At 41.7% G+C, this 12,121-nt stretch overlaps 1 protein-coding gene across 2 annotated transcripts in view; it reads left to right on the plus strand.

Annotated features, from left to right (window-relative positions):
- The first annotated feature begins 320 nt into the window (after positions 1-320).
- FAM83G (family with sequence similarity 83 member G) overlaps positions 321-12,121 on the plus strand; it is a 59,720-nt gene continuing 47,919 nt past the window's right edge. The window contains exons 1-2 of one of the 2 annotated variants that reach the window (XM_051996673.1): positions 321-930; positions 1,310-2,091. In XM_051996673.1, the coding sequence (XP_051852633.1) occupies positions 1,579-2,091 (513 nt within the window). In that variant the 5' untranslated portion in view covers positions 321-930; positions 1,310-1,578. The remainder of the gene's footprint in view (positions 931-1,309; positions 2,092-12,121) is intronic. The other variant, XM_051996669.1, reaches the window with a different exon arrangement.

Consider the following 12,121-nt stretch of genomic DNA (forward strand, 5'->3'; position numbering starts at 1 on the left):
GTTCTGTGGGAATGCCAAGAGTGGAAGCCCTTAAGAAATTTATGAATTGGTGGAAACAACACAAACCAAAACATCAGTGGAGTTGTGGAAAGTCCTGGAGGGAGACTTCGAGGTCTAATCAGAGGTCTTATCTTGGCTTTGCTTGTTACTGCTAAACTATAATTTTGGTTGTCACTTCCTCTCTCTCTGAGCCCATCTCTTCACCTATAAAATTCCAAGTCGTTGGAATTTTCAAATGAGGAAACTGAGGCCCAGAGAGATTCCTTAATGTAAGCTCTCTAAGACTAAGATAAAACATACTCCAGAAAGTACTACGGTCTATATACTACCAGCCCTAGATTGCGTGTGGCGGAGAACAAGTGAAGTGGGCTGGCTGATCTCGGTCTGGAAAGGCTTTTAAGAGGAGGTGGGATCTGCTAAATTCTCAGCTGCCCTATCAGACTTCCTCCCCGAAGGTAGGGGCGTTGCGGGGAGGAAGAGATCGTTCAAGATTGGTGCCCGGAAGGGATAGTGGAGGAGCTGAGAAGGAAGTTGGGAGGTGTTAGGTGAACTATCCCCGTGGGTTTCGGGAATGGGGGCGCTTTGTCTCTTCCCTCCCACCCCTTGAGAGCTCAGACACGGCGGGAGACACCGGGGATGAATCAGCTTCCTGCGTCCCAGCACAGAGCTGGATCAACACGCACCTGAGCGCGCGGATCCCAGCCCGAAGGGGCGGGGCCATCGTTGCACGTGACCCCCCCTCCGCAGGTGGGGCCGGGCGGGGCTATGACTCATGCTGCTCTGCTGGCCGCTCCTCCCCTCTCGGCTGCTTCCGACTCGTTCCCTCCCGCTTGTCATTTGCGCCGCTTTACCTGAGCAGCTCCGCTCTGCCTCCCGGTCGCCCGCCTGCCCGATCAGCCGCTGGGTCCCAGGTTGCTGGAGAGAGCTGGGGTAAAAAGGAAACTTCCCCACCTCCCCATTCGCTTATTCATCCAGAGGCGCCCGAGACGGCCTTCTCACCCAACTTCACCACTCACCTCTTCCAAGCATTTCCCAGCACTTTGGAGTGCTTGGAGATCCAAGCGCAGGCCATGCTGCCTCCTGGGTGTATTGTTGGGGGTTTTATTGATGTTGGGGGAAGGGAGGAGAGAGAAGGCCGGAGGAAGGGAGAAGACTAGCTTCCGGCCACCGGCATCTAGAAGCCCCTCCAGATTTCTGAGTCATTTGATCCCCAAGCTAACCCTTCTATCCTGGATTCTCCTTTCCGCAAGCCCTTATTCACACTCTCCGCAAGCTCTTATTCATACTCTCCGCCTCTTTCCCCACACAGGTTCCCTATGGGCAGAATGCAGGTGAAGCCTATGAGTGCCAACCACCACTTGTCCTGCTGGGTCATCGCTGGGGAGTCAGGCATCTGAGCTCAGGATCCAAGGAGCAAGAAAGAAGGAGGGGGAGAGAAGAGCGTCTTTGGCCTCTGGGAAGTTCTATAGACTAGAAGCCTGAAGCTCCCCCTCCTTCCTCTAGTTTAAATCTGCTCGAACACCAATCACCCCTTCCTCCTGTCCTCACTTGACTAGTGTATGTGCCCCTGGCACAGCCATGGCGTATTCTCAGGTGCAGTGCTTGGACGACAGCCACGTGAATTGGCGTTCTAGCGAATCTAAACCTGAATTCTTCTATAGTGAGGGGCAGAGGTTGGCCCTGGAAGCCTTAGTGGCTGATGGCCCTGATGCCTTCTATGAAGTTCTCAAGAAGGAGAATATTCGGGACTTCTTGTCCGAGTTGGAGCTCAAGAAAATCCTGGAGACAATTGAAGTCTATGATCCAGGGTCTGAGGATCCCCGGGAACAAAGAGGTCTCAGTGAGGGCTCTGGGCCCAATGATAAAGAAGAGGATGGAGAGGGAGGTGGTGATGCTGATGCTGATCTGGTTCCTTCCTTGGAGTACTGGCCACAAAAATCAGATCGATCTATCCCACAGCTAGACCTTGGTTGGCCTGATACCATTGCCTATCGTGGAGTGACCCGTGCCAGTGTGTATATGCAACCTCCCATTGATGGACAAGCCCACATCAAGGAGGTGGTCCGGAAGATGATCAACCAGGCACAGAAGGTGAAAAGGGATGGGGAATCCTGAGGGTGAGAGAGATAATAATAGCTAACGTATATTTGAAGTTTACAAAGAGCTTTACAGATATCTCATTTGATCATTACAACTATGGGAGATAGGTGCTATCTTGCCTCATTTTACAGATGAGGAAATTAAGGCACACAGCGAGAAAGTGACTTGCCCAGGATCACAGAGCTACTTGAAATCAAATTTGAACTTGTCTTTCTGACTCTTGTCCTAGGACTATTCACTTTGCCACCTAGCTGCCTTTCAGGAAAGATAGGACTCCTGGATTTATTTGTTTGTTTGTTTTGTTTAGTTTAGTTTAGTTTATTGTATGTCAATGAGAGAAATGTTTCCCATAGAGATTAGAAGATAGCAGGACATATCCTTCAGCTTTAGGACACTGAAGGAAGGAAAGACACAATAATCTTATAGCCTGAGGGAATATTTGGTAGTCAGACAAAAAAAATGAAGACTCAAATTATCTTTGAACTAACTACTTTCAACTGTTTCCTACTCCCCTTTTGCATTAAGATGCCTAAGATGCCTTTTTAAATATTTTTGTTAATTCATATCAGCTTTCTTTCCTTTCCAAAAAGGTTTCCTGAGGGAAGAATTCAGTAGCTGGACATATTTTGCCTTTGGGCAGCGTGTGTGTGTGTGTGTGTGTGTGTGTGTGTGTGTGTGTGTATGTTTTTCTCTATGACATAGTGAATAGTAAGAAAGATCCTGCCTACGCAGATGAGTCTTTGATGAGACCAGGGTGGGCGTGTATATGATTCAGATCATGGGAAGGTTTGGATTATGATTCTGGGCCAGAAATTTCCCTACCATGCTCCTAAGCATGTGATTTAGATACAAGAAGACAGTTTAAAAAAAAAAAAATAGACAACCCATCCTATTTGTGTCTAAGATAAAAGGATACTGTGATCTTAGAAACATTTATGGGCTAAGGGATTGGGAGGTCTAAGGTTCAAGTTCACACATTGTCTTTGCAGTCTGTGCAATCTGAGGAAATCACTTGATTTCTCTGGTCCTTCATTTCTGCTTGGGTAAACTTTAAGATCTGAGTCTACTTTTGGATCCAGGTTATTTGGTGGTTATTTGGCATGAACAGGCTAATGTTTATTGCTGAATTGAGTACTGGACAAAGGTAGTGAATTGCTAGGTAGGAAGATTCAGATTTTAGTAAAGGATGGTTAGGCTGACTCTTTGTAGAAGCTTAGAGTTGAAAGAAACCTCAAAGATAATTTGGCTCCACCTCTGCAGGCAAGGAGGTGAATGAAGCATGAGGCAGATTTAGCTTCTCTTCAATTTACTTAGGCTACTCAGCTCAAAACACAAACTCCTTCAATTGAGCCCTGAGTTTTTTGTTTTATTTTTAGCTCTCAGAAGATATTAAGTAATTTTCAGAGCCTGCCTCACACTTTTGTGTGTGTGTGTGTGTGTGTGTGTGTGTGTGCGCGCGCGCTCAACATTGTCCTTAGGCTATTAAACAGGGCAGTCCACTTAAAACAGGTCTTGCTTCAGCCTTGTCTGGCTGTAAATGAGCTGCTATTTTGATCACATTTACACTTAGTCAAAAGAATGAGAGCTGCCAGACCCCTTCAGGATCATTCAGTCTCCTCTCTTTATTTTTACAGATGAGCAAACTGAGGTCCAAAGTAGGTCACACAAGTACAAAGTGGCAAAATGGGGTTTTGAACTCAGATTTCCTTCTTCCAAATCCAATCCTCTCTCATCTACATACATCCTGGTGCTTCTTAGAGATTGGTGTCATCTTAAGCATAGAACTCTGATGCTTCTTAGCCATTTTTGGGCCAAGGGCCAATGAATTTACTCAGGGGTGAAAGTTGGTATGTTTTTGGTTTAAAAATTGGAGGAAGAGTGGTGCAAAGCTGAACTCTGTTGTGTTGACACCTTTTTGGTTGACTGAGAGTTAGACTGGGTATAATCCCTGGATAGATTTGTGACTGAGGGGCAGAGCAAAGAATAGCAGGAGCAGATGAGAAAAAGATTCTCTGTCCCAAGTTTGTGTCTGCTGTGGCCCAGGCTTTTCAGTTCTCTCTCTGTTTTGATTTTGGAGAAAGGAATAGAGAATCTGGAGCATAGACTCTGGAAGAATTCATCTCTCCCTTGTCATTGAAGGTCAGCCTAAAAGTCCAAAGGCTTCTCTCAGCAAAACTGACCTGTTTGATGTTTTACACCAGCCTCTTCTCCTTAGAGCCCCATAAAAAAAAAAAAAAGAAGTTTGTTTCCATCAAAAAAAAAAAAAAGAAATAAAGAAAGAAAAAAGGCTTGATTTTGCCCTATTCTCCTTATGAATATTATAAGCCTTTCCTCCCTTCTCTTCCTCCCCCCAAAATAAGGAAGAAATGAGAAATTGTCTCTCTTAACTTGGAATTCTGAATTAGAGAAGGGAAGGGAAATATTGTTGTATTAGGCTCTAGGCAGAAGAGAAAAGGCATGCTGATTATGACTGTTAAGAAACCTTCCAGTTCCATTTTTCTGTGAATTCCTTTAGACTAGGCTGATAGCCTCCAATCCTAATTCCATTGTTATTTTTAGCTCTAATTTATAAAAGGAAAGCCAGCTCTAGAGGAAATTCTGGTCTGGATAAGTGGAAGGTATTGGAGTAGAGACTGCTAGTTCCTCTTGTGATTTGTGATCAATTGGATGGTTATGCAATCAGTTTTGGAACTGGAAGAGATCCTAGAAGTCATCTAGTCTGACTCCCACCCTCCCCCCAATTTTGTAGATAAGAAAGTTGAGATTCAGATAGGTGAACTGACTTGCCTAACATCTAGATAGTTAGCAGAGTTGGGATTCAAAGCTCAAATTCTCTGACTTCAAATCCACTACTTTCACTGATCTATACTGCCTCTCTTCTAGGACCCCTGCTAGGATATTACTCAGATTCAAAATGACCAGGATTAATTTTCTACCAAGTCTAATAATCAAGGGGTGATCTGACCTGGAAACTGTCCTTTAAAGGGCAGTTTAGGAAGCTAGGGGCCTCTTCTCTCAGTTATTAGTGATTCAATGGCCAAGAAAAAGCAATACTATAAAGTCAAGCTGCAAACTCAGCTTTGGAAATTGAATTCAGAATCCTAGTATGTCTCAGACAGACAGACACATGGATGATGGAGCTAGACAGAGGAAGCCTGAGGCCTGTGGGAGGCTATCTTTGGTAGCAACTTTCCAAATGACAACTTAGTTCTGTTGCACTTCAGTAATCAGAGTAGTTGTAACCTGGCTGGCATTAATACCAGGCTCCAGAGAAGTGACTGGTATCTAGCCTTTGTGTGGGTAAGACAGGTTAACAAAGATTGAAATTGTCCCCAGACATGGAAGGGGGGGGTCAAGTAGGCCATTCAAGTATCTGTTGGCAGAAAACATGAAACTTATGGGAAGAGAAGGGTACATCACTCAATGATATGGCTAAGAAAAGATGTGCTCAAAATTTATTAGCATATCCTGCTGATCAGCAAGTAGTGTGATAGTTAGGGACTATGTTGCCCTGTCCTCCCTTCCTAGGAACTACCTCCCCTCCCCACGCATCTATAAGTGGAAATGTGCATTGCTTTTCCCACCAAGCTATGAGGGCTGGTCCCAGTGTTTGGGGATTGTCAGTGGAAAGGTGCTGCAAGGTCCAGAGACGCTGACGAATGCTGACAGAGTACATTCCCATAGGGCTCTGGGTATTTGCCAGAACCCTGAAGCTGACATCCTACCTCCTGACATGCTCTTTGGTTCTTATCTCTTCTCCTCAGTTTGGTTTCCATCATCTGAATCATCAGGTCTTAGCCTCACCCTCCTCCCCACACCCAGTATTCCCTTAATTAGTAGAAGAGCTCAGGATACTGGGTACATCTGAGTTAAGAAGGTCCCCTCAGGATGTTCTGGATCCTAGTACATCACTGGGGCTAGTAGTGCATATGTATGTTTGTTTCTGGGTTCTGATGTCTCTTTATCTTACTCATCCTTGCTAATTCAAGTGAGTGGTTTCTCTCCCTCAGTGTCTGTGTCTAGATGAGCTGCTGCTGCTTAGGGGGACAAGGGAATGAAGGGGTGGTGACTCATGCCTCTGAGTAGTGCTAGTATGTCCTGATACCTCTTCACCCTATCAGTAGTAGAGCTAAGCCATCCCTTCTAAGTTCCCTTTTTTCTTCCCTTCTCCATTTAGTCCTTATATGAATAAGGATGTGATATAACTGAGACTCGTTGCTAACCCTAACAAGGTGGAGGAAAAGTGGACTCCACTAGGAACTACTGTGGGATCCTTTCCCATCAAGAAGGCCAGTAGCTATCAGAGGAGAATGAATTTTTTGTTTGTTTGGTTGTTTGTTTTTTAAATAGAGGACCATGGATCAGGAAACATGTTTTTGCCACTAATTCACTGTGTGACTGTGGACAAATTGTTACTGTGGACAAATCACTTTATCTCTCAGGGCTTCTTCTGGAAATTGAAAAGTTTGGATTAGATGCTTTATTAAATAACTTCTAATTCTAATATTCTTTGACTTTTCCATAGTGAAAGAAGCGTTGGATATTTTGAATGTTTAGAAGACTGAATTTTTATGTCTGTTCAGGCTTAGAGTTGAGATGGAGGTACAGGGCCACTGGTATTCCTTTTGGGTGAGGATTATCAGTACTTGGTTCTAGGGTATTTGGTCTTAGATTTTAACTCTTTTTTTTCCTACCACAGTCTCCCCTCATTTTCCCACCACCTTTCCCTACCATCTTGCCCCACCTTTCCTTTAGGAGCCTGTGATTATGAAATCATGATTTATCAGGGAAAAACCAGTTGGATTTTTACCTACAGCAGCTGGAAATTCCAGCAGCATGGGGTGACATCCCCATACTAAGTAGCATGTTGTTTCATGTTGGAAAACAACAGAGTCTTGCTGAGAAGTTCCAGCTTCCTCAGAGCCTCAAGTAGATGTGGGTTCATGGCTTTAAGAACTTTGCAAATGAATTTTAGCAACAGGGTTGATGGCTAGACCAGCTACAGAAGAGATGCATACTCAGCTGAGAGAGTCGAAGGCACAAGAATAAGGTCAGGCCATATATTTCCTCACTTAACAAAGATTTACCTTAAGGGGAAAGAGAAAAAAATGAAGAGGACAATACATTCTGCCCTGTAGGAGCTTACAGGATATTTGGACAAGATCAGATATTTCTAGCTTCTAGTGACCTGCTCAGAGAAAGATTTCCTGACAATATTCATTATTATTCCACCTACCAATTATCTGAGTTTCTTGTAACCTGTAAGCTGAATTATCCTCAGTTTAGCCCACTAGCCAATCAACACCTACAGGCACAGCCCAACATCATATCGGCCCAATCAATGCCATTTCACAATACTTTGACATACGTCATAACTGAAACAGTGAAAGGTTATTTGGCTTATTGCCTAAAACATGTCAGTAAAAGTTTGATTCTCCCCCTACCCTTAACCAAACACAGTAATTGTTTCCCTGAGCATACAACTCCACTCAATATTGTTTCCATGTAGCTCACTGCCTTTGTAACGTTGTTTCACTTGACATTGTTTATATTTATGGGATTTATTTATGTTTATTAGAAAGATTGTCTTTTTATTTGTTGAGTTCTTATTGTGCCATGCATTTTTCCCAGTGTTTCAGAGGATAACAAAAGAAACAAACGATCTGCCCTCAGGAAGTTCACAGGAAGTAAAGAAAAAAAAAAAAAAACAGAGAAAATAAGATCCATATGGGTTTTTAGAGTCATTCTCCATTTGACACTTTCAGAGGAAGGGTCCCTAATAATATCCATTTCATCAGTCAGATTTTTGCTTCAGTCTAACATTATAAAATTGTAAGATGTATTAGCCTCCATCCAGTCCACCAACCAACTGATACCAAGTGACACAGCACATGTCAGAAGGTCTCGACAAATACCATTGGGGCATATATGATAACAATGCTAAGTAGAGTGGTACAGACTCTGATACAGTTTTTGGAGAGCATTTGGAATCAGAGGAGCTGGGTTTGAATCTTAGCTCTGAGGCTTTGGGTCAATCATAAGGGCTTGTTTTCTGATCTGTAAAATGAAAGGGTTGCAATATGGGAGCTTTAAGATTCTTGTTCTGTTTATAGTATATCAGTATTGCCATGTGACTTTAGATAGGGAAGAGATCATTTAGATAGGGAAGAGATCATTTTAGGCTAGGTTGATAAAGAAGGTAAGACTAAGTTTTGAAGAAAAGGAAGGTTTTTCAGATAAAAATGAGGGGATTAAGCAAAGATTCAAAGACAGAAATTCAGAGAGAAACATGCTCATTTCCTCTTATCTTGCCTAGTTTTCCAAAAGGATTCCCCACTCTGGCCCAAAAAACTTCACACCTCTCCTTCCTCCACCCCATGGCAACTAGTTCCCTTTTCCCAATTTTGTAGAGAGGAATGTTGACTTCTTTTTAAAAGAATGACCTCAGAGGCTTTTACAAAGCAGCCTCTAGTCCTGCTTTAGAACTCAGCCTCATGGTGGCTTTCATTGAGTGATTACTTAATCAAAGTGAGTGTGCATGTGCCACCACAAAAGCCTAGGACTAGTCTTTCATTTGAGGACAGTCAATTTAGTTTAATAAGGCTTCCCCTCCCAACAAAGATCAACTAATCAAAGACAATTGATCTGGGATTATAGATGGGTTTTATTGGCAGGCCTTAACAGATCTCTGAGCTTCCTGTTCTAGTGGTATTTGTCCTGACTGAAGCAATAACTGAGTTCTGTGGTCCTTTAACATTGGTTTTCACCAGAAAGCCTGTTGTTATTTAAGTTGGAAGGGAACTAGGCCCCTGCATTGTGGCACAGTGAAAGTGGTTCAGATCCTACTTCTGTCACTTACTGCCTGTATGGCCTCTGTTTCCTAATTTGTAAAATTAGAATCACTCTAGCTCTGAACCTGCGATCTGGAGTAAAACTTGTGCTAGCCAAAATTCTGATGACTTTATTCTTATAATGAATTATTCCCTGATTCTGGTGCCCCCTAGAAAGCATTTGGGGAGCTGGGAAAGCAAGATGTCTGTAAGCCAGCTGTTTGTAGGGGAAAAAAAGCCCTTAGGACTTTTAGGGACTTTGAGGGTGTGTATGTGTATGTCTTATGCTGAGATTTTTGTCACTTAGTACTTCCTGTTTTGTTGGCTGTTGCCCTTTGTTTGAAGAGAGGCAAAATAACATCACTATATTAGAATCAAATTACAGTGTGTTCAATTGTGGCTGACCATATCAATATGAGCTCAAAATGCTCTGCCACAGGTCAGACATAAATAGTCTGACACAAAATTTGGGAGTAGATTTTCTAATTTTGTGCATCTTGCATTTCCTTTGGGCTAATTCAATTCTACTTCCTGTTTAGAAGTTCCTTTACAGATGCAGATGTCCAATCCTAGCTAGTAACCTGGAACATTGAAAGTTTAAGTGACTTGCCCATGATCACAGGGCTAATATACATTGCAAGTTTGATTTACCTTCCATCCCAGTTCCTTTTGACTCCAAAGCTCTCTTTCCCTAATTTTCTATTACTCTCTCTCTCTAAGGTTCTTAAAATTAAGAAGAATGGCACTCATTTGATTAACTCTTGTCAATCCAACCTTTGTGCCAGGGTGTTAGCCTCTCTGATCAAGTGGCGTGGGGAGGGGGTGAGGACAGAGAAACTGTGCCCCAGTAAAGACATGTAAGTGGGAAGCAGCCAGAGATGCACACAATTCAAGAGCATGATGACCTGATCAGTTGTGTACAGGTAAACAAGAAATACTTGAAGCAAACCTCTCTCTGGAGCCTTTCTTCCATTTCCAGCCTCCTTTCCAGATTCACTCAATAAATGTAAATTTGGAAAACCAGGAAATGTAGATTGTAGAACTCCCCCCAAGATCAGCCTGTGCTTTCCTAAATAAATTAGTGACATTTCTGTAGAGGGTTGGAACTCTGGAGAAGTATACTTGAAACAAGGTGTTAACTCAGTGCAACTGATGAAATAATGGTTCTCTAGTTCACATATATACTTAGTACTTAGTAGGGTGATGTAATGGTTCTCTAATTCACACATATTCAGCATGCTGTAATGATGTAATTGTACTAAGGTATATAAGAGCTAAGAAGGACTTTGACCATCCTCTTGTTGTCTCTTCTGTCTCCTGCACTAAGATCAAGGCTGATCTTGAGGTCCTGCAGAAAGCTAGCCCGGACATTATACATTTCTACCTACTTCATGGTCCCTGCCCTAATTGAACAGATTAAAAAGGACCTTAAAAATTAATTTAAAGTTTTGCTTGATAATGACTGAAAATGCTAGGTGGGGAATTTGTATTTTGAGAAGAGGAATCTGAAAAACTCAAACTCTTAGAATTATTGAATCTTAGAGATCATTTGGGCTTAGTATATAAAGATAGATTTGAGCTCAAATTCTGTTTAAGACATTTGCTAGCTGTGTGAACATGAGCAAGTCACTTAATATTTCTTTGCTTCAATCTACTGGAGATGGAAATGGCAAAACATTCCAGTATCTTTACCAAGAAAACTCTTTGGACTGTATTGACCTTTAGTGGTTCATGGAGTCACAAAGAGTCAAACACAAATGAACAAGAGGTCTTTTAATTCAAAGTTTCTTAAATTGTAGGTTGTGATCCCATATGGTATCTTTTTTAACTGAATGTGGGCTTTGGAAATTATGATTTATTATCAGTAAATATTTGATTTGTATACATATTATATATACCTATATCCCCAGGATTGCTTAGAAATTTTTTTGGATGAAAAGGGGTTGCAAGTAGAAAAAATTTAAGAAGCTCTGATTACTCCATCTTTTCATTACACATATGGAACCCTTCTAAGATATACTAACAGGTAGTTTATTCAGTCTGTGCTTTAAAAATCAACTTTGAAGAGTTTGCTGTCCTCTGAGACAACTTAGCCTATTCTGAGGCAGCTCTCTAATTGCTACAACATTTTCCTCCTCATATTGAAATGAAATATGCCTTCTTATAACTCAGACACTGGTCCCAATCTTAGGCCCTACATCTGTACAGAATCAATTTGTTCCTTCTTTGAAAGTGGTTATTAGGTCCCTTGACCCCTCCAAGTCTTCTCTTCTCCAGGTTAAAAAACCTTCCAAAAGAATTTCAGGTTACTGTGTCTAGCAGAAAAAAAAGGAGATTTGTGGGACAAGAAGTCCAGCCTAGCCTTCTTCAGATCACATTATACAAAGTTTCCTACCTGACCAGTTTTAGTAAAATTAGGCTAGTTTTCCATTTTTCTGACATTAATCAAAAAGTTTTGAGCTAGAAGAGACTTTAGAATTTTTCTAGTCCAATCCCCTTATTTTATAGATGAAGAAACTTTTTTTGCCTAAGTCACAAAGATAGTAAGTAGAAAGGCTGGGATTTGAACCTATATCTTCTGCTTCTAAAACCATTGCTTTATTCCAGTAGTTCTCAAAGTGTGGTGCAGTGAATTCTAGAGGGTCTCTAAAATCCTTTCAGAGGGCCTACAAATTCAAAATTAGTTTTTTTTTCTATTTATGATAAATATCTATTATGTAACCCATATAAACAAAAACTCTTTGGACATATTTTCAATAGTTGTTAATACCATAAAGATACTGAGAAAAAGAATTTGAGAATCACTGCCCACTGTACCATTAGCTTCTAGTTTCCTATATGTAAGAATGGAATTCCCTTCTCTATTATAGAAAACATGCTCTTAAGAGTTACCCTCAGAATGTAGGTTCTCCAGTTAAATAGAATTTGAGAGGGACCTCTCCCACTGAGATAATGAAAGGGTTTCAGGGGTGTGGTTAGGCCAGTGGCAAAGATGAGAGAGGACCAGATAGGAAATCCCACTCAAGTCAGTTATTTACAAGTTGACTTCCTGTTTCACCCATTATCAAGACGACAGATTTCTGGATTTCTGGCATCAACTTAAACAACCAATCTTTCTTGGGAAACAGGAAGTCTAATAATTATCATTAGCCAAAAGAAGAATGGAGGTCTTCAGGCAAAGGCTGCCTTTT

This window comes from Antechinus flavipes, chromosome 1 (genome assembly GCF_016432865.1).
Source record: "Antechinus flavipes isolate AdamAnt ecotype Samford, QLD, Australia chromosome 1, AdamAnt_v2, whole genome shotgun sequence".
Lineage (NCBI taxonomy): Eukaryota > Metazoa > Chordata > Mammalia > Dasyuromorphia > Dasyuridae > Antechinus > Antechinus flavipes.